General features: G+C 41.1%; 1 protein-coding gene across 2 annotated transcripts in view; it reads left to right on the top strand.

The window, feature by feature from the left end:
• Positions 1-23,042, top strand: part of clmpb (CXADR like membrane protein b) — a 71,780-nt gene that overhangs the window by 35,939 nt on the left and 12,799 nt on the right. For both annotated transcript variants that reach the window (XM_075473828.1, XM_075473827.1), the window contains one exon: positions 15,710-15,861. In XM_075473828.1, coding sequence (XP_075329943.1) covers positions 15,710-15,861 — 152 coding nt within the window. The remainder of the gene's footprint in view (positions 1-15,709; positions 15,862-23,042) is intronic.

Below are 23,042 nucleotides of genomic sequence, written 5' to 3'. Positions count from 1 at the left end.
TCTCTATCTTCGAGATGGATATTGTTATGAGCATTGAGTCAGCGTTGCTGCTATGGTTCTTTTTCTTCTTATGGAATGTTTTGAAATCATCCATTACAGTATTTTCATGGCCTTGCCTTAAACAAGGCAGCTTCACCACCACGGTCTAAGCCGGTGAACCTTTCTAAATCTTTTGACAGACTTTTGTCGGGGATGCTATGTGCCAGCGTGTGGCATGTAGGTGCAAGGCTGAGACGTCTGAACAGTTGCTTCCCTGTGGACTCAGCAGAGAACATTGTCATTGTCCTGCCATCGCTCCAGCCATGCATGACACATGAAATTATGTATTCTCGGCTGAGCAGACACCACACAAGGGGAGAAAATAGTGGGCTTTTATGGCAATCACTGTTATGTGTAGGTTCACTATGGGGTCTGGTGTACGGCTGAAAGATAAGAGAAAAGTAAGATCGATGACGATGGGGGTTGGAGCAGTGGAGCTTCTAGTGGTTGTAGCTCTCCCTTTAGGCTGTCAGGCTCCTCCATTTCCCATGGGAGTGCAGCTTCAAAGAGTTAGGCATTTTTTTGGAGCCTGTGCAGTGTAACTCAGCACAGGTGACGGGATGGTGTATGGCTTGTCACATGTCTCCTCCAAAGCGGGGGGGGGGGGGTCACATACCATGACACCGTCTTTGTCTTCTTCCAACACTCTACCTTAAAGACTACCACGATAGCCAGTGGGATTTGCTCTTTTCAATTTGGATTTAATCATGCATGAAGGTTCTTTGCACATTCTGAACATTGTCAGGTACAATTTGATGCCCACATCCACTGCACCCTGAGAGAAAATCTTCTAATTTATCTCAAGGGCATCATGGTATAACATTTTAGTAGATCCACTACAATAGATAAGGATAAGTGTGGACGCTTTTCAGAACTTAACCTTCCGGAGAAACCAGACTGATGTTTAAACCTGTTGCTTTGAGTTTCTGCAAAACAAATGTCAGTGAGTTAAGACTACTTCAGAACGTTTATAAGTCATCTGACGTGTACCAGACAGATGTGACCTGTAATTTCCATCTGGTTGTCTGAATCAAGATAATAATAGCTCTGCCAGCATACCCATACAAGATCCAGGTGCTGTTTCAGTCGTCTCTTGTCACTGACAAATTGCATATTAACCAGCTTCTTGTCAGCATATTGGACTAAAAAAAAAAAACACATGCTAACATTTTCAAAGTCTGACATGTAACTTGTAGGTAAAATGGAGATACTGCAAAATGTAGGTTCAAAGCTGAAAAACAGCTAAGCCTCACTTTCTTATTTATTTGTTGTGTTGGTGAAAATGGAAGAGAAAGTGTAGGATGAAAGAATTGCCTTCCTGAGTGAGGAGAACGCTCTCAGGGGCGCGCCGCATAAACCTTTCACTGGTCAGAGGCTGTTTATAACCTTTGTGTGGGATCCAAAATGCCAGAGAGCCAAACGTCTTTCATTAATCTCAAGACAAAAGCTCGCTTGCATCAGCACAACTATCAGAGTGCCGGCAAAGTGAGAATCATATCCCAAACTTTTAGAGAAAAATACAACCACCAGGGCTGCTCCAAACTCTGCTAAAACCCACATTCCCCTCCTCCATCTTGTTCTTTTTTTTTAATTAGGCAGGAAACACTGCACTGGGGCTGATGCATAAGGGACAAAACACTTAGCATGTCTGGCCCAAACTAAGAATCTCCATTCTGGTTCCTTAAATAAATCCATTTAATGCTCCCTCCTGGGTTTGCTTTCTGATGCCTAAAAGGAACATGGTGTTTATTATAACTTTAGCTGTTACAGTACGTTCTATAGACTAACCAAGCTTAAGCAGTGCGGCCAATTTAAAATGAAAAGACTGTAGTAAATGAATTTGCATAATACACACATGAAGAAAAAAAGACGGGGGAGGGAGTAGGCGTCTTTAAGGTAGACACTGAGATGAAATCCCTGCTACGTCTACAAAGCAAAAAATAAATATAGTCCCTTCGTCCAGCCCCACGGACGCACTTCTAAATATCCAGCCTGACCTCTGATTCTATCCTGTGTTGAATTACTGCTTTAACCCAATAACAGATCTACGATACACCTCATACACATTCCTCGTAATGTTTGATTCACTTAAAAGTTGAGCACAGGGCATGTTTTCCTTTACATCCACTCCCTCTTTCTCTATATCCCCATGGTGATGTCACAGGGGATTAAGTCATTGAGGCCAAGGGACTTGTTTATGATTCATCTGGAGGGAGGCTATACTCGCTTCTAGTACCCACAGGGAAAGCAGCTAGCAGGCTATTTTCCCAGTTCCCTCACTTCTCTGTCTGCTAAGAAGTGCCAAATGGACCTAAATGAGATGATGTGAAGGGAGAACTGTTAAAAGTGTAGATTACACATTTCCAGGTGACATAAATCTTTATGATGTACACCCTACATCATAGTCTGAAATTGTGTAGGGATAAAGCATAAATTAATTGTTGTAATATAAAAGTTTGCAGCTTGCATTGTCAGGCATTTCAGCAAATATTATATTATTTAGTTTGTGTGATGTTAAAGTATCAGTACTTCCCGGCTACGTTGTTTAATTTGAATTAAATTCCCAAAAAATACAGATCGGATTTGACGGTTCACAATCAGAATTAGAACTGTCTTGCATCTGACTTTCATTCATGTGAACATGACTGTCCATTTGCATGTTCATGAGGTAAGCTAACTTTTTTAAATGCGTCATTTGTAACAACAGAAAATGTTCAATTTCTGAGACTTGTTGGGATATAAAATTGAGAAACAAACCATTTTGAACTAGAAGCAAATTTTGGATGAAATAAAAAGATTCACAAACATTTGTCTAGCTATTCAAAATAAAGATTGAGCAGGAAAAGGAAAGCTAAACTGATAGCTTTTTCTGTTTTAGCGGCTATTGCTAGCAGCGGTGCTGCAGGTTTAGGATGGCAACATTCAGTGCCTACATATAAGCAAAACGTTGCATGGAATCCAATATGAGGATCTTTACTTGTATCACGTAGCCCAACTTTGGATACGTGTTTAATCTAATACCGCATACTGAAGTGACAAAAAATAGATTTGAAAGTTGAAATTGATGATTGATGATCAGTCTTCACATATCATTGAAAAAAAAAAAACGTGGATGTTTTCATTTTTGCTGGAGTTCATCATACAAACTACTAACAATAACCTTAATTTTCTTTCCGTTTATTTCCTTAACTCTCAGTTTTATATATTTATTTGTTTTGTTGTTTGTTAGTTGTTGTTTTTTTACCATCTCAAATCGACTGAAACACAAGGAACTGCTGTGATGTTGCCCTAACTGGTGGCAGGCATTTAAGCCCTCTACAGTCTAGTCTAACCCAACTGCATGTCAGGTTTTAAACAACCTGCTGGAGTTAATTAAGATTTTTAATAGGGGTTTGCCTTTAAAAAGCAGACTCATTGAGTAAACCACAGTCACTTCCAAAGGTTACTTTTAAGCACATGTTCAACCACAAAACAAGCTAATCTAAAGGTAGGTTCATCTAGTGTTCAGCTACTACTGGTTTCCTTTGTTAGTGATGAAAAGTGGTTTGTTGGATGTGACAGACTACAGTAGGATAGTGTTATTCAACATGAGTGCAGTGGTGTCAGGGGAGCTAACATATTACCACAGTTAGTGGGACTTGATGTCTTCTTTTAATTGCTCTTTTAATTAACTTGTGTCTAGCCTTCATCTTGTCAGAAGATGCCCGGGCATGCTATTTAGCACAAGGTAATGAGATTAACCTCTCATTGACCAAGCAAATGTAGATTAAACATTATGGCCAAATGAAATGAGCGAGGTTTTATTTAGTCATGTACACAGGCAGGCGGCAGGCAGGCGGCAGGCAGACGGCAGACAGGTGGCAGGCAGGCGGCAGGCAGGCGGCAGGCAGGCGAGCCACAACTCTTTCAGTGGTAACATAGCTAAATTGTCAAGGGGATAGAGGGGAGTATGTTCGGCTTTGAGTCGCGAGCGTGGCCGACCAGATGCATGGGAAGAAAAGAGAGAGCAGCCGGCACTGGAAAATAGTACGAAATTCTCCCGCACTGCCTGGCTATCTCTGGAGAGGCCAATGCAGGCAGTCGATGAAAACAGGCCATAATCAGTCAGCCACACTCACACATGTGTCAGGTTCCCCACATAGAAAAAACAGACACAGTATCCAGACTCCCTCTCTGTCACCTTCTGTTGCTGTTTTGCTCTACACATTCACTCAGAAAGAATGCAAATGACACCCTTTTTCTATATCTACATATGCATACAATAGCATGACCTCCATTACTATAAAGGCACATCCAAGCTAACTGGAAACAGCAGAGGGAGCAAAACCCGGCATGTTTAACTTTCATGTTTTTTCCAACTGAATTCCCATCCCAAGTTTACCACATTGCTCAACCTTGACTGTAATGCCTGCAGACACAAACAGAAACATGATGCTTCAGACATCTAGTCATCTCCTGGAAGAACTCAGGATTTATTGCTAATAATCGCACTGCACCTAAAAGTTGGATTCATGGATCCTTAAGGGAAAAATAAAGGTTTTCAAGAACAACTTTTACTGGTTTTCTGAAAGGAGCATTTTTCAGTCAAGCACGTAAAAAGATTTCTTGGTACCACAGAAGGTCCCACTTTTTTATATTCACTAAAAAAGACATGTTCATGCTTCTATGAACGTGGATTCACATGTTGGAATATGAGACAGAAAAATGCATCTGTGTGTTTCTTTTTACTTCCATTACTTTGATATGATGGAGATAGTCATTGCTCCACAATTCTTGATGTTTGCCCTCATTTCATTTGGAGTGTTAGTTAACACACCCCGGTGGCCTACTTTAAACTTCGTTTTTAAGAACCACTCACGGCAGCCTTAAAAAAATACAATTCTACAATGTTCCAAAGTAGACTCAAATCCCACGAATCTTAAATGAAAACTGTAGGTTAACTGTGAACATTTGGGACACTGGCTGTGAATTGCTAAGGAAACTTTGACTGAGATAATGTGAGCCCACTCTTGAGACTTCCCTTTCACCCTATTTCCTTCTTGCTCTGGGCATTTCTGTAAGCAGATGCCCCTCTCCCAGCTAGAGTAAGCTGCCTTTCCTTAGCCAGCTCTGCACCTCGTTTTAATCAGGCTTTGGGGAGTGAAATATGGCCCTGGTGAGAGTGCCGTACCAAAACTCCATTCATCTGGTTTCAATCTTCTCTCCGCCCTCGGATGTGGCCGCGTGGGCATTCCTTTTCTAGACATGGGGGTGGAAAGAAGTGGTGCCGAGCAGCACAAAGGGCATGTGTATTTGTTTGGAGGAGTGTGTGTTTGTATCACTGCTCAGACCCTGCAGAATGCAGACAGCAACTTGCTCAAGTTTGGATTAGACAGTTGCTTTAGTATAGCCATTGTGAAATTACTAAAAGGATCATTTTAGACCATCGCTCAGTCTATTCTTTGTCAACCTTGAAAAAGTTCATGTATCCTGCGGTACTTTCAAATACATTCCACATACATTCCATATGCTATTATTCTGTTCTTTTAATTTGATGCATCCCAAAGGCACACGTTGCATAGATTTGCTTTGTGTGAGTTTGTTCCACTGAATGCAACAATACATGTAGGGATATTTCATACGTATGCGTGAGTAGAAGGAAAAGAGGGTTTGTGTCCTGCATGAATGGGCTTAGCTAATCATAAAGGCAGATGGTAGCTTGGTCCATTAGCTCTTGTAAATGAGCCTAAGTGAGGCCTTTCCTGGAAGCCTTGCAGCTCCTGTTGACCTCCCCGGCCATCATACAGCCACCACTCTGGCTCTGTCAGCCACCCCACCAAACAACACCTTTCAGTGTACAGCTGCCAAAACAGACGTGACATCTGCTCACCTCTGGGGAAATGGCAGCCATCGACATGACCTTCCCGGTCATGGGCTTGGATGGATAGGTTACCTCTTTGTCCTTTGCAGCTACAGCATCAGAGGCTGTAATATTATCAGCCTGTTATTTGTGTATGAGGCGTTGCCCGCTTTGCTATTTTTCTGCTTAACTGATCAAGTAAGACGATGTGTGAGACGCATACCATAGGACTGACAGCAGCGCTAACATAACAGTGACGTAGAGATTTAGTGATGGGCGGATGGAGAGAGGGAGTTAGCGTCCCGTCTGTTTTCAATTAGCCAGTGATATGTACAACATGGGAGCTGCTCTGCTGCATTCAGTTGCTCTTTTCTTAGATCCGGTGCAGTAAATTAGCGTCTTTGCCCCGAGAGTCTTTGCCATCGGACCCCAGGTGAACTTGGACTTTAGACAGTGACAAATAATCGCAGTGACCTAAATAATGGAAGTAAATCTCTGTGTGCAGAGAGGCGAGAAGGTGGAGACGAATAAGGGAAGTGTACAGAACCCCCTCACACTCCTGACTATGAGCTCACAAAATGAAATGCTTACATGTCCAGACTGGAACTATCTTACATTGCCTCTGAAGCTAAACTTTAATGCTGTGCCTAAATATAGCTCTCGCTCTGGGCTTGTTGTCTTCCCATTCCTCTTGTTTGTCACGTGTCTGCAAACTTAACTGTATAGCCTGCTGTGGCTTTTATTATCTTCCCACGAGTTGTTAAATGCTTCTTTGAAACACCGCTGGGGTATTGAATTGCATTTTAATAAAAGCCAAGGGTGTAGTACTTTATAGCGCACGAGGTGGATAGTATTTGAAGTTTTCATCAGTTTAATACTACTGTGAAGCATCCATCATCAGGATGAGCACGATACATTCTACTTCCTGTGGCCATACACCAAGTCAGCTCTATTTTCAACTTAATGGACATAAAAATTGCAGATTGCAGCAAAATGGACTTGGCAGCACAAAAGCTTATTAAGTATCGATTCGCTGAGGTCAGTGCCCATGTCCAGCCACTCCAACAATGTGAGAGGAGTTCATTCACATGCTTGCCAGCTACAAATTGAGATTAGACCACATAAATAACTGGAGAAATTGAGGAACATTTTGTGAACAGAGAACGGTTCAGCTCACAGTTACCTAATGTGCCAGGAAAAGCTGTAGGAGGAAGAGGTTGTTTATATGTGCACCGGGGGTTTTATAGCTGTTTATATCATAGCAAGCCCGTCTGTCCAGACTCCAGCAGTGCTTAGCTGGTTATATACAGTATGCCCAATTGGAAAGCTTTAAGTTAATCAAATCTGTTCACTGCAGATTTTAATGAATACACTGACTACGCCATCTGTCAGGTATGCAGGGTCAAGAAGAGTTTGATCTCAGCAATGAGTAGCGTTTCACACAGGCGTCAGAGACCGTTTTTCTTTTTTTTCATACACACCTGCCGGCAAAAACACCTTAAAGACTCTTAGATCCCGAAATTATGTCAGCCTTGGGACAGAAGTTGAATACTGTTGAATACCGGAACACGCAGAGAATACTCAGTCCAGGAATAAAAAGAAAGTGTTGTTCGTGAGCTTAAGCCAAATCAGATTCTTTCAAAGCAAATGTAATTTCCTGAATTGTTTTCTTTTGATAACCCAAAACTTTGGTGACTTTGAGACGAAAGCAATTGCTTTCCCCTTGGTTTTACACCTGCGCCAGCCAAAATGAGTTTCCGGCAAAAAGAGCGTGGCAGCAGCAATAACAAAAGCGTTTCATCTCAGAACGGAGCTTTATTTTTCGTGAATGTCTTCATATGCAAAAGGACACACTCTCCTGTCCTCCTTTAAATTGTGTTCTCAGTGGGACACAGCAGGTTTATTCAAAGCTGTGTGCATGTGCTGCAGGGAAGATTTGCCCTTTGCACACACCCACACCCATACACACAGCTTCAGTCACCTTGGTGACTGAAGTTTCTGCACAACGTTAACACTCTCTCTTTTTTGCTGCCTGCTTTTCAATGGTGTTAGTTCCAAATAGTCGTGCAGAACAAAATGACTATCCCCACACACTGGTTTGTTTAGGCTTTACCAGATGGTGGGAGGATCCCTTTTTGCATTGAGAGTTTACTGTCCAAGCGCGTGTTATCTGGTGCAAAACAGACCATTTGACATTTGGACCTTGTTCCCTCTGAACGCATTAAAGGGAGGGAAAATGTCTCGAATGGTGTTTTTTTTTTTTAAGCTGAATGTAAATGGTTTAACAGCACGTGCGCTTTCTGAGGCTGAGAAGTCAGTAAGATACATTGATGTGATTAACATTTTGAAAAGGGAGCGTCCTTTCAAAATGACAAATTGTTTTTTAATTTAAGAAAAGAAAGAAAAACTTTCAGCCAATGACGACCACTGCTGCCTTTGTGCAGGAGGCAGGAGTTTGCCAAAGTCTTTTCTGAGGTGTCACTCTTTCCGCTTGTTTATTTTTCCTTTTTCACAAGAGCCAGCTACGGGTGAAAAGGTTAACAGGCAGCCTGCGTACAATGATGTGTATAGTTTCAGGGTTTTTATTTTACTTTCAACCTGCAACACTTCTGTACGTTGAATTCGAAAACAGGCTAATTCAAAACTGTACAAGGAAGGTAAAAGCGGGCAGACGGGCAGCCTCAGCCGTGCAGGACAGTGGAAAAAGTTGCATTTGAGACTTCAGCTTTTAGGCCAAAGTAAAGCCCTTGATGAGAGGCTTGGCTTCTATTGACAGTTTCAGGCTAAAACTAGAAGATTTATCGAGCAGCCAGAGCATTTTGAACAGCAACACCCATGAGTGTGGGTAATGCCACCAGATTCAGCATTGATAAGAGACGTAGAGTCTTGTAAGCAGGTTTCACTGCCTCTCTCATTCCCTTAGGGAATGGGTAATTAGTTTTTTTTTTTTACCCATCTCTTCCGAGCTTCCTTATTTTGCTCAGGCATAATGCGTAATGCTTTTGGGGAATTAAAAGTGCTTGTTGTGAAACTAATTTTGGATCTATTTTGGGGATATGTCAGTGGGATAGTGTTGCTATCACTCAACACGACAGCAATGACAAGGCCATGAAAGGGATGCTAATGAAGGCAATAAGAGCAGCACGAGGTGAACATTTACCACAGGGCCTTACATTATTCAGACCTCTGTGGTATTTTGTCTCCTTTTTCTTTTCCCATTGGTCCTCTTTCTCATTTCCCTTTTGCTTCCCCCTCCAGGTTCCAGGGATTACTGTGAAAATGATTCCTCCTCCTTTTTCCCTCCACAAACTCAAGTATTAATGCTCTTGCCAGATTTCTCAGAAACTACCCATCACCCTTGTTTTCCTCTCAAGGATGAATTCACCTATTTCACCTATAGTGGTTCTCACATTTAATGGAACTTAAAATACGAACAGCACTCTAGTCTATACAACCGTTATGTCCTTTTATGTTTGTTCATTCTTTTAACATGACATATAAGAGTACTTTTGAAACTAGAAAGAGGCGGCATGGCACATGACAATGTACTACTCATCAGTTGCAACACGTTTGAGCATTTCAACATTTCACACCAGACGTCATTCTTAAATGTTTCATTTGACTGGTGAAAAAAATTGAAAAAAGGAAGCTAATCTCCACATATTTACACGTCAGGACCCATTGGCGTTACACTTTTTTTTTTAAAACCAACGAAAACCCCACCCACAAAAATGAATCTTGGAGCCTGAGATCAGCCACTAAAACTGACCACACCCTTAATAATCAGCAACAGGAAAAACAAGCATTTTGGAGGACCACAGGAAAAAAAAAAAGCTATCGCTCATTCACTGAACAAACACTTCTGCATATGTCTAGCGCTTGCTCCCTGTAGCAAATATTGCCACTGTCACCGTGCAAAAGCAACAAAAGCAACAGACTCACAGGGACTCTACAGCATACATGGGCAAGACATGGCGCGGGGGCCAGAAGCTGCCAGTGGAACATCTTAATCTCTCTACATCGTCCTCACATGAAAACCATAAAAAAGAACAGTATTAAAGCTATCATTTTTCTGATGAGTATTGAGTGAAATAAGTCGAAATTGCTGCCATTTCACTTGGTTCCAGCAGAGAGACCCATTCAATTAGGACAATATGTTTGACAACGTTGCGCGTGCCGCAGAAATACAAGATCGAGAGATTTATTGATTAAATATGCTAATTATGCTACCAACCTGTCATTGACTGAAAAAGAAGAAAAACACCTGAAATTATTTTGAAATGAATTCTGGGGCAGAACTTTTTTTTACAAAGCTGTCCACCATCCACAAATAAAGCAACAAAGTTGCTTTCAGTCAAGCGAGCAAAGAAAATCACTGAAATATCAGACAGAAAGAGACTGTGGAATGCAGTGATTGAGACATTTTGGGTCCATACAAATGTTAAAGATAATCATCTGACTGATTGCAGATACCAATTGTTTTTGTGAATACTTTCCCTTAATTGCTGGTGAAACAATTAAATATAAACCTGAATAATTAAGTTTTTCAGTCCCTCATCTCACTCTCTTCAGGTGAGCTTAATTATTTTAAGATGGATGCATGAACAAAACCTTTAATAATATAAGGTAAAAAAAACAATTACTGCCTCAAAGGATGCTTTAACCCCTTAACGCCTGAATTTATATAGCTGTATATAAAAAAAAATGTTTTGTGTGTGTTTTAGCCTTTAAGTAGATGGTAAATAATGCTGAGATTATTAATGTCACTTTTGCACAAAAAATAAATAGAATTTTTTGTATGTTGCAAATTTGCAACAACAGGCATCCTGGTCAATTTGGAGTCAACGGTTACTCCGGCTACGGTTTGTAGCATATAACGCCAATAGGCGTTAAGGGGTTAAGACCAGTAAACCATTGCCAATTCAATGTTTTTTCAGTGCTTACAAGGCCCGACATGTTATGTTAGGCAAAGATTAATTTAGATGACTCATGCAACACAACCAGGACACACCAGATGAATATCAGCCACTACCATCAGCTGATGTTATCCCATTTTCCAATAAGCCAATTGTAGTCAACAAGCTGAATATCTGACAATACCGATGTTGCTGATATATCTGTGTGTCCTTCACAGAAACGGCTGGCATACTGTGCTTGACTTATATTTAGTTATCCAATGCCTGGCCCTTTGATTACTTTTGACTAACTCAGTATTACCTAATCAAGAGCAATCTTACCCATCCGCTAACAGTTCGAAAGTATTGACGCATCTCTCTAGTAACAAGTTTTGAAACCTTCAGCCGCAGAACAAATGTAACAACTGATTTCTAGGTAATAATGAAGGAAGGAGGATAGTTATTCAGGAAATGTTTGCAGGCCAATGCTGAGTAGCAGTGAGTTCTTATTGCTTCTTACACACTCCTTGTAAACGACTCTATGTACCTCATTGTAAAGTGTCACTGACAAAAGCTCCATGTCAGCAGAAGGTAGTGTTGGTCGCTGGGTGTGACACGAGAAGGATTATGGGGTTTTATCCCTTCAAAGAACCAGCCTCAAGTCCAGGGGGGAAAAAAAGCCCCCTTTTGATTTTCATAGGAGCAACACAGTCGTGAGTTGGACCTTGAAACTACAAGGAGACTAATGTTGTGAGCCATATGCAAAGCATGTGTTTTAATGGTTGCGATAACTTGGTACATTTAAAAAGACGTTCCCCTTAAGGGAGCTGGCTGCACGAATTAAGAATTCTCACTGAAGAGTCATGTGGGCTTGTTATTTGGGGTTTTTGTAACAACTTATCTTTCGAAACATCTGAAGCTTTTTTTCTGTTTTTTAAGCTCCAATGAAAGAATAAAGAGGATGGGGGAAGTAATGACCTATACTTACACATGTTCAACATTGGTTGTATGCATTGTGTCGATGTTGTGCTGTAGAATAGACAGTATAGGTCTCAAAAGAATGCTACGGTTGGGGTAAAACAACATGCTGAGCTGTGGGTTATTTCAGCATTGCCTCATGTCCAGTGCTCGTCTTAGCTCAGCATGCCCCCAAGTCAGCTAAAAAAAACTAGCTCTATGTCAGCAGTAAGAATGGATGGATTGTATTTGCATTTACATAGGATAGGAAAGAGTTGAGGTAATTGTTTTTGCTTGTTCCAGTGAGACTAACTGTCACTCAAATGTCACTTGAGTGTGCGTGTGTGTGTTTCACACTGGTGTATTTCATATCACAGGTATGTGTGCTTCGGCACTGATTTACTGTCAGCAGATAGTCCCTTGTGTCTCTGTTTTGTGGCCAGGCAGCAGTGGTTGATTCTCTGTGATAGAGCATGTGTTCACATAAAGCATACATCATACACAGCAGCGGTAATGCTTCCCATAAAATGTAGCAGCGTGCACATGTATCCCAAGCAGAAAATGCAGCATGAATGCAGAAAACTGGAAACTGTCAGATAGGTGCCTTCGATCTTATTTTCTTTTGTGCATTTGTTAACCTGTGTCTAAGACCACCTTTGTTGTGGTTTAATCATTTCGCCACACCAGTGACTGAGCCTCCTGAAAGAGCTCAAAATAAGGCAATGCACCATACCCCCACCCCTCCTTCAACCCATTTTTCTCTCTCCCTTTCTGATATGCTGTGTATGAGTACCAGAGGTCATAAGCTTTGGACATGGCAAAGGCCCCAGCTGGGCTGATGTGCTGACTGAAGGGATATGGGGCTTGACTTTGGGGCAATGCGAAAGATCCAGGCCTGTCTTGTTTGTCTGTCTGTCCGTCTCACTGGCTACACTATAATGAGATTGCAGGGCTCTGTAAGGCGGATTTACTGGAGCACAACTCCCCCTAGGGCCTTTTCATAGAAATTGGTTCCTCCATATTTCACCCCTGCCTCACATTCTCTCCCTCGCCCTCTTTGTCAGATGTGTCTATCTTTCCCCCTCACACACTCTTGCTCCCACTTTAGTTAATTCTGATATGCTTCTTTCCTTTCTTTCTGAGGGTAAAGATTGAAACCAGCCACAAAGCATAAGTCAGCCAAAGAGAGCGATGAAAAGATGACACAATCGAGGAGAAGGAGGGATGAGGGATGTGGCCTGGGATGTGGCACCAATACCATATCACAAGCCCTCTCCACATTTAACTCCCCTTCAAGTTGGCAACACTCATTTAGATGGCCTCTCTCAAGTCCATGTGGATTCTCATGAAAACACAAGAACTCATACACACAACTGTGACCAAGAATGTTCTGTCGGCTGGCACTTATATGGTTCAGTTTTACTGACTCCGGGTCACCTTGCTGCAAATTGAAACCCAAGGTCATAAAGCCAAACTCAATTTTTATAGTGTGTGTGTGCAAAGTTGCCACAGAGGTGGATTCTGTTGTTTCGCATATATTTGCGCAAATGATGAGGTCTTGTACTCTGATCAGACCAGCTGTGCACACGGTGAATGAGGCCAATCCAAATGTGAGCTCAAACTCACATCAAGGCAGGCTTATTTTGGAAGCACTATGTCATTCATTCCACAGCACGAAACCCCCTGTGCAAGACCATGAATGAGGGGGAATAGTGGGAAGCAGTGAGCATATACTGAGCAATTCACCCCTCTGACGTGTCTATCATCTCTTTCTGGTTAAGACTAACACAATTTTCTTTCTGTCAGAGGCACAGCACATTTTTTCAGTTAAAATACATACAATTTATGTCTCTCAAAACCTCACGTCACCTTAAAAGTCAGTGGAAAGTCAAATACAACAGTTAGCTTTCTTCAGTCTCCCCGATCTTATCTATCTTTCATGTAAACTCTTCCATATACAGGGTTTACAGTTTAAACATTGAGCAGTTAAGACTGAGGTGAGAGGTTAGGAAGGAAGCAGGGACCTCTTATCAGACCAGCTGCGCAGTGGTGAGTTCAGCTTCGGGCTGATAATGAGCAGGAGGGAACTGATTACCGAGGCCTTGCCTTAGAAGCTGCAGGCACAGGTCTCCCAGCAGACCCCTGTACCACCAGTAACCATTAACGTGCACCATTAGATTCAACCAGTTGGGCATGCAAGCATGGTCTAAGTATTATCTCTCTAAAGTGTTCTTTATACACCAAAGCCCTCTCTCCCTTTTCTGACATTCAAAACCTTTATCAATGGGGAGTCCACAAGACAAATGACCCTGCAAATACCACATTAAAAAGTCATAAAAGGGAATACCTTCAGGGTGCAGGAGCTCCTCAGTGAGAAGAGGTGGCCCTTATTTTTCTGCTGACTAATGGTTTGAACTGGTGAGAGCAGGTGGGCCAGCATAGCAGAAGGAGCTCAGCAAAGTACTTTTTATGTCCAACTTGTGTGCCAACCAGAAACTTTGAACTTGATTGACAGAGAGCAGCCTGGAGCTTGGATTTAAAACTCATAACTCAGAATGTAGTGACAGAACTTGAGACAAAACTTGAGGAACTGCTGAAACCCATTGGATGAAGTTCTTTTGGGGAGAGGGGGTTTCTGTAAGATGACTCTACTCCTCCGAGCCCTGCATCAGCACTGACTCATTGGTCTCACAGTGCAGAGCTGACATTTTCAGTGGCCCAAAGATCACATCCAGGGCAGGGTGTTGGCTCCTATGAGAGTGGACCGATGGACATGTGGACAGGCGCCCAGTGTGCACTGGCCTCCTGTTGAACATTTGACAGCTTGCGATTGTGCCTGCCACTCACAAAGGCATTCTGTCAGTTAGTATCTCTGGGCTGAGTGTCGCCATTGCATACATAGACCTGTCAGTATACTGTACATGTTTTTTTGTCCACCACGTATCCCACACATGATGTTTATCGATCCAATACTTGCAGGAGGATAGAATTAGTTCCTGAGAACTTGATAAAAAAGCATGCTAATAAAAAAAAAAAAGTAACAATATTTACACTGCCTGCACATTTCACTTCCAACGAGAATTCTCCAAGCAGCCTGACTTTTATTTTCCACGCTCAGAGTTCCCCATAGCTATTGGCTCTTTCAGCAATTAAATTTAGTAGAGCCAAAAATATATATCACAATTGAGTGTGTAAGCTCAGTCGAGCTCTGCAGTAATACTCTCTCTCTCTCTACCAGGTGGAAGGAGTCAAATATCTCACTAATGCACCACAAGTTCCAGACTCAAACAATCCCACACACATACACCGTCCATAGTTTCAGCTTCCAGCAAACCCTTCTGACGCCTTTGGCTAATTCTACTCAAGCCCACAGGGCTGTCCAGCATCCTCCAATAAATTAGTCTTGCTGTTCCCCACACACTGGCCTTGCCAGTCTGGACGGCTCCTAACATTGCTTGCTCGTGCACACCGTTATAATTATTACTCATTCATACCCAAGTTTTTAACTGAAAATACTGCGGGAGTTTTTGGATTCCATGCCACATTTGCAACAGTTGCAACAGTTGTGGATAGACGTATGGTTGAATTTAAAAACTGTTTCGAACTTTATATTCGCTGTTAATAGGACAGTGGCCGTGAGCTATATCAGACCACAACTCCCCAAAACTGCTGCTGTTAATGAGATTCTATAAACATAACAATTAACTTCTACTTCCCTGGGACCTTCAATGCCAAACTTTATTCCCTATAAACAGAATTTCTATTCTGTTTCTCTTCAGTGTTCCGGCTTGATAAACAGTATCGCAGTATGAGTAAGAATGGGATTCGAGGTCATATCTTTCGTTTTCTGCAGCAATTTCCTCTATCCGCTCGGGTTTGCTGCCTATCTGCAGAATCTGTCTCATCTCGTGCTTGGATCAAGCTGTCGCCCCTGTATCAGTACCTGTTTCTTCATCTCCTTGTCTCTCCTCTCCCTCAGTTCTATTCAGCCTGCTGTCAGTGGGTGCCCAGACAGAGATGAAGAAGGTTGTTGGGGACAATGCCACCTTACCATGCCACCACCAGTTCCCGTCATCCAGCCCTCTGGACATCGAGTGGCTCCTCCAGAAACCGAATTCTAAACAGAAAGTGGTAAGATTTCCCTTTACTACATGCTTTAAGCCTGTTTTTGAAACATAGTTACTGGATCTATTGTTCTGTTTCTGTTTTGTTTTTGTTTTTTTGGGGGGGGGGGTTGTCTCCTTCTGTCTTGGGGTCATAATGATTGATTTCCTACAGGAGCCATAATAGTTACAGTAGCACTTCAATTTTTAATATACTCGATAGAAGAACAATCGTGCAGGAGAATGTTCTTCAAGTTATTTGATATTTGTAATCTCGGGACCTTTTAAGTTCTTTTTAACACATAAACACCAAAACAACCAAACATCTCACCGTTTCTAAGTTTTCATCCCTTCAAATTCTCAAGTGGCTGTTTGCTTGGAAGCATATCTAATTAGCACTGCGACCAGAAATAGCAAACAGAAGCTGTTGCCAGCGAGTAGAAGGCGCAGCATTGCCACAGTGTTTCTCCCTAAAACAGTCTTAGGAAAGACTTGAGGTTTGCTACATATTTCGTGACCCACTAGTTTACCAAGACGCAGATGTTGCAGCAGAATTGAAACCATGTGTCTACACTAAAGGCACAGCCTACCACCAGAACAGTGCTGGGCATTGCGCCAGTGGTAGCATTGCTGAACCGCATTACCACAGTGTCCACATCCATCTTGTGGTACACACTGGCCTGAAAAGAACATTTTCCACCACGTCAATCTTATTCAGCCAGCTGGAAATGGGACACTCTTTACAGACTCAGCTGAGAAGAACGGCAGGATTCTCCGTGCTTTGGTGTAATATTCAACAAAATTCACATTTTCCCAGTGGTCACTCGTGGTGTTGCAACCATAAAGTCCCCTGCAGCCCCTTAGTTATATTCAACTGCAAACATGTGTGGGTTTTACTTTATTCTATTTTCAAAACATGGAGTTGTCACTTTGTAAAATCTCTTCAGCAACTACAAATAAAGCATTTGTGAGTCTGTGGGCTGTGCAGGAACCCATAAGAAAGGCTGTCAGATGAAATCAATACTGTCCATGTGTAGTGGGCCCACCACACAGAAGCAAACCAGAATACTAGAAAAATCTATGCTCATATGCCTGCTGAGGGATTTTCATACAAGCAAGTAGACATCATCAGGCACTCGGTATAAAAGTGATATCCATACACATACTTCAGGAAGCCTTGAAAATTGTTTAAACTTGTTGCTAACAACAAATTATTGTTATAATTAGTAGCCATGTTAGGGCATGACAAGAATCCATCACTAATTTAGAAACAGCTCATTTTAACATTAATTGCTGTGTAAGAAAAAGGTGATTATTTTGGCAGATATGTTTAATCCCAATAAGATAGGTAATGTAACATGTTCTGACATGTTGGCAAATCGACACAAATTAAATCAATATGTAGTTCATTTAAACTTCATCATATCTTCAAATCCCACACCCCTTTTTAAAGGGGCCCCGTATTTGATTTTGTGTCTCAAAGACATTTTGGTGTAATTTCAGAGGCTTTGAATCATTAGCTAAACAGAACATTGTATCTTCTAACAGAGCAGAAAGCCTCACTAACTTTATGGGGGGGGGACGACTTCTTGTCTTTCTTCATTATTGCATTATTGTGTTTGTTGCCGGAAATAGAAGTGCAACGCCATGAAAAAAAGAAAGAATTGTAGAGTGCGGTGTGGAAATAGAGAGCCAGGAATGAAAAGAACAGGGAAAAACAAGTGTCTTCTGCTTTGATGATTTTGAGTAGATTATGATGAATATTTAAAGGGAAGATAACATTGAAGGCGCCATTAATTAAAATCAAATGTCTGAAAATTTGATTAGGAAAGAGACTTTGCCTCGAGCTCAATGAATAAATCATTCTATTGTTCGGCTGGAAGGCCGTTTTTTGCAGGAAAGAGTATCTTGTCAACATTTAGCCCCTTTTAGCAAATGTACTGGCGGCATGTGCTTAGGAGATAGAGGGTCTGTGGACAGGGCATTAAATGGGCAGTCACAAATTTACCAAAATTAATCTACAATTCTGCAAGATGAAAATCAAAAACTTACCCTGTGGTGCACTGTGCTAATTTTAAAACACAATTATTCAAAATAGTTTGTGTTACCACAGCAACAGCTGTATTAGGCTTTAAGTTACCATCCTTAAAGCTGAATTTAAACAAATAACTAAAACAGCAGTGCCGTATTAGTTAGGTAATACTGTATGTTGCTGACTCTATGCATAATCGCTGCCTTTCCAGCACATCATTTTTAGCATTTTATAGGTATTTATTACTGGGAGGAATTATTTTCACACACTGAGCTGAAAATAATTCATCCGACTTAAATGACAGCCTGCGTTCTGGATTTCCTTCTTTGTCTCTGATGATTTACAATTGTGCTGCCTGGAAAAGTGCGACACACGCATACACACAGGGGATTGTAGTCATTTTTGGTTATAATCTGTGAAGCTGTGATTCACAAAATAATAATTACAAAAATAATTAGGCTAATAATTTCTTTTTTTGGGCTCTCGGCCCAATTCTGCTGTCTGTTGTTCACAATGTCATTTAGCTTTTTTACATATTTAGAAAAACACTTTTGTTTATGTGTACAAAGAGGTGATGCTCTAATCATTAATTAAGGAGGTATTAAGAAGTGTTGGAAAAAGTACTCTTGGGAACTTCTGAACTCGAGGGATTTGCCTCCTCTGCAAGAGATGCATGGGACAATGATGGGCTGGCAGACTGTGGTGGTTGAAAAGGGTGACAGAAAGTCAGCCCAGCCTCGCCAGAAATTGTAAATTGTCTGTGACAATGTATGTTTTTGTAAACCTAATCATTTGTTTATTCATTATGTCTTTATTAGTTTAATTAACATAGTTTGTTTAACTATGTCCCTTAATTCTAACCCTAACCATGAGCTTTTAACTATTTTAATTATTTAATTCCCACCACTAGCGGATAATCACATAGAAAACAAAATGGACTTCATTGATCTGTTATGAAATTGAGATAGCAAGCATGTTTAAATGACACTTGACACTAGAATGGTGGCAGCCTGCTGTGGCAGCTCTGGACATATTGTGTCTTTCTTTGTAAATTTTATTATAATATTTTAGATTATCTAATGAGCTTTGTCTTGTGAAAACAGATTTTTTAATTGTTTGCATATTGCTTTGAATGCTGCTAAAGAGTAACAAGATAGAGTAAAAAAAGGAGGAAGTTGAAAGCATTTCCTCCCTTGATCATCATGGGGAATGCGAGCTCACCGGCAGATAAAATGGAGGAGCTTGAAACCCTGAGGAAGAGGCAGTGGGAATATTGGCAGGGCAATAATATTCATTTCACTAAGACATGAGTGCAGGAACGACTCTTAACTTCCCTCTTGCAGCAAACATCAAAGGATCGAAGCTTCCTCACAAAGTTAGGTCCGCTCTGTCCCTTCTTGCAGCCTGTGTTGCATTCCCTGTCCAATCTGTTGTTGAGGTGAACACACAGACATCTTTTCTCCATCACCTCCACCTATTCTACTAAGACAGTGTAGTGTCTGATACTTAACAGCTGTGTAGGGAGTTTGGGTCAGGGTGACCCAATGAGAGATAACAATAGTCTAAATTAAAACATTCTGAGTATAACAAATTCCCCAGTTAGTGTGTCCAGGGGAGGCTCAATAGATAGGTACACACCATATCCGGGCTTTGTACCTGTTGATGGGAACGCTGAGTATCTTCAAGGTCACCAAAAATGGGAAGGATTTGCCCTACTTAATGAGATAAGCACCCACAGTGGGACAGAGATTGCACGGACATTTGGGCTTTGAAGATCTCTCCAGACTTGATGCATCATTCTGTAATTCTGATACGGACCTGGTTGACAGTAAAAGTTTCCGTGTTCGACCAAGTCGGTGTCAGCAGAGTTCTTCCTGCATCATCTAAACATAGGCTGTTTAAAGTCGACCGTCCCCAATACACCACAACAGAAATAGTGTTCAGCATTTTTGTTGTCCTAAAATCCATAATCATCTCCTTTGTTTTGACCACATTCAAGAGAGAGTGATTGTTCCTACATCATGCCACGAAGTAGTTCTCTAGCTCCCTGTACACACAGCCTCCTGTTCACTATTTGCACACCCCGCAACTGCAGGGTCATCTCGGTATTTTCTCATCACCAAAATTGCTTTCATTTTTAAATATACAAACTTAGAACGTATATCTTAGTTTAGATTGTAAACTGTAAAAAAAAAAAGATTGTATGTGGACAATATAGCATAGAAGGGTTGCAAAAGCAGCTTAAAAAAAATTCTGCATAAAATACGCCCCTGTAGTATTCATAGACCAAAACACTATTAACACCATTTTGCTTTTTAACTTAAAGAAAAATTCAACTGAAACAGTAAATGTATCTTATTGTATATGATTCAAGAAGATATTGAGACAAATAAAAGTTGAAAATATCCCTGTTTTTGTTTCACTTTTCTCGAGTTAGTGCGACTAAACTCAAATAGCGACAAAAAAATATTCCTTCACTTCCAGTTGTACGAGTGGTAGACAGATGTTTCGAGAATCACATACAAGACTATAAGGCTATAAGAGTAGAAGCAGTTGTGTAACGTATACACACATGCTAATGTAGTTCTGTCCATCAGTATCAAGAACGGGGTACTCTTGTATGTTTGTGTGCTAAGAGAATTACAGTTTTCATTTTGCGCACACAGAGTAATCACATCAAAACATTTTGAAAGGTAACAACCAGCTGTGAAACTCCAAACTGGCTCACCAACCATGTAATTTGATCACTTAGTAATTTGCATTTGCGTTGATATAAACTATTATTTATAGTATCTCCCTAGTAAAAAGAAAACGTGATATGAGCACATACCATAGTCTTAGTTCAGGTTCTGTTTTTTAAAATATTTTATTAATCCTTCAAACATAATAGGACAGACGTGCTGTATTTTCAGTTTTTACTCAATAAACAAAACCACCTCATTTTAATTGCAAACTATACCATAACTGCCTTTGGTCATTTTCCTAATTCTCCTTAAATTCTTTACACTCATTAACACTTCCAGTAAATCTTTATCATGCTCATAAATGTGTATGCGGAGTACACCCAGACATAACTGGGGGCATAAAAACACGTAGCCATGTGTTGTCGTCTGCACTCACATATCAGTGAGTAATAAATGTCCAAGGCTCATAAAAGCAGCAGAGTTGTGCCCAGAGGAAGAAACTTTAAAAATATGCCTACTTTGTTTAGGAGCCAGGGCCGCGTCACGTTGCGCCTCCAGCTTTGGAGCAGTAATGTAGGTCTGTTTGCATTCGTGGTGTGTTCACTTAGGAGCTAGTTTGTGTGTGTGAAAGTCTGGGTGCATGCGTGTGTAAGTGGTCAGTCGTCACCTGTGATCCCAGCAGGTGCCCCTGTTTCTTAGGCACTGATGTGCTGTGGCACCGGCATTTAGCAGTCCCCATCTGCAGGCTCTCACTTGCCCTGAGTAATAGGCCACTGTGACAGCTGTGTTTGTTTGTGTTTGTGTACATGGATGGAGGGAGGGAGCTAAAGAGAGATACATAGACACACTAGGATAATACAAAACTTAGCAAAGACGTAAACAAGCAGGGAATGAAAGCTCTCAGATTTACAGTTGTTACATACCTACAGTATATTTTGGTTATTGTATATATATATATATATATAGATGAGTAAACAGTTATAACAGTGTCAGGTTGAAATGGCAATTAACTGGAAAGGTGGAGGTCAGTCTTCAGGACTGAAGGAAAAGTTTCAGGGAAGTGCTTTTAGAAATCGCCTGAAAAGCAAATCAAAATCCACTTTGACTGCAAAAGACCTTAATGGAAGATTTATCAGACTCTGGAGCGGTGATGCACTTTTATGCGATGCAGGGACACCCGCGTGAATGTGGATGTCAAAGGAGAATAATCGGAAGAAAGCTTTTCCCGTGTCCTCACCATAAAATTTCAACGTCAGAAGTTTGCGAATGAACATCTAAACAAGCCTGATGCATTTGAGAAACAAACCCCAAAGACTTTTTACACTGAGCAAAGGTATGTTCGGCGGGAAAAAGGGTGCAGAATCGCCTGAACGACCACCTTTTGTAACTGATATTCAAACGGTGGCATAGATTATGCTTTCCAGCCATTGCAGCCGGTGGCACAGGGTTCATTTGACTGCTAGAGAATATTCGATTGAATGCTATCAGTTCTGTAGGCAAGCATGTACGAGTTGTGGAAAAATGCTTGCAGTGAACAGAGGAAGTCTTCTACAGCAGGAGTTATCCTACAGCATCCATCGACAGGTTTTGCCATTCATCCCAAAGATCACTGACCTGAACACCAAAGAATATCGGTGACTGTACATCAAAGGGAAGTGCATGAAGAGGGATTCAACAGTTTTTATTATTTTTTGACTTTCAACTGTTGTCAGTCGCAGGTGGTTAGGGTGGTAAATACAGGTTTGCATCACATGCATATCAACAGGCAGTGGGAAATGTCACCATCTCATAATTACTGCGCCTTCATTGTTGCACAACTATGTTTTGGAAATGTGGGCATAATAACTGGCAAGATGTAAATTGGGCCAAATGAAATATTGAATTGTTTGAAAATAGTCCATGGGGTCTGATACTTTGCGCTAACAACACATCAGTGTCACTGAGGGTACTTTAATCTTTTTTTTTCCATCTTTTTGCAGTCAGTTTGACAGCTACATTTGTGCAATACGGAGATAATGGTGCTCACAGATAATCATCTAAGCAGTCTGGACAGTGGTGTTCCAGCAAATGCATTCATTAGCCAAATAATATTTCCCCAGTGTTAATTATAAAGTAATTGTTAACATTGTTACTAATACTGTAAAGCCTGAGAGTCTTCAATGTGCAACCGGTGCGGGACTCTGTCAATGTGCCTCAGCCGTGCGTCGTTACAGTTATGTAATTTGAAAAGTTATTGGCAGTCTACCAGTCTAATATATCAGGGGCTTTAATGTTGAGACATAGAAATTAAGTTGAGCAAATGCACTGTGAAGTGATATGAAATTCTTATTTGGATAATTGCTTGCATTCATATAATGAATTCTAGAATCCCAAGCTGCTGAAATGTGAATAACATTCCCAATAACATTCCCAAGTAGAAATTAAAGGGTCGTTTAAGAAGGAACAGCAGTAGGGCCACTAAGATTTGATCTAGCCCTTGTATTGCATTAGAAG

This window comes from Odontesthes bonariensis, chromosome 9 (genome assembly GCF_027942865.1).
Source record: "Odontesthes bonariensis isolate fOdoBon6 chromosome 9, fOdoBon6.hap1, whole genome shotgun sequence".
Taxonomy (NCBI): domain Eukaryota; kingdom Metazoa; phylum Chordata; class Actinopteri; order Atheriniformes; family Atherinopsidae; genus Odontesthes; species Odontesthes bonariensis.
This window is presented reverse-complemented; position numbering and strand designations above follow the sequence as displayed.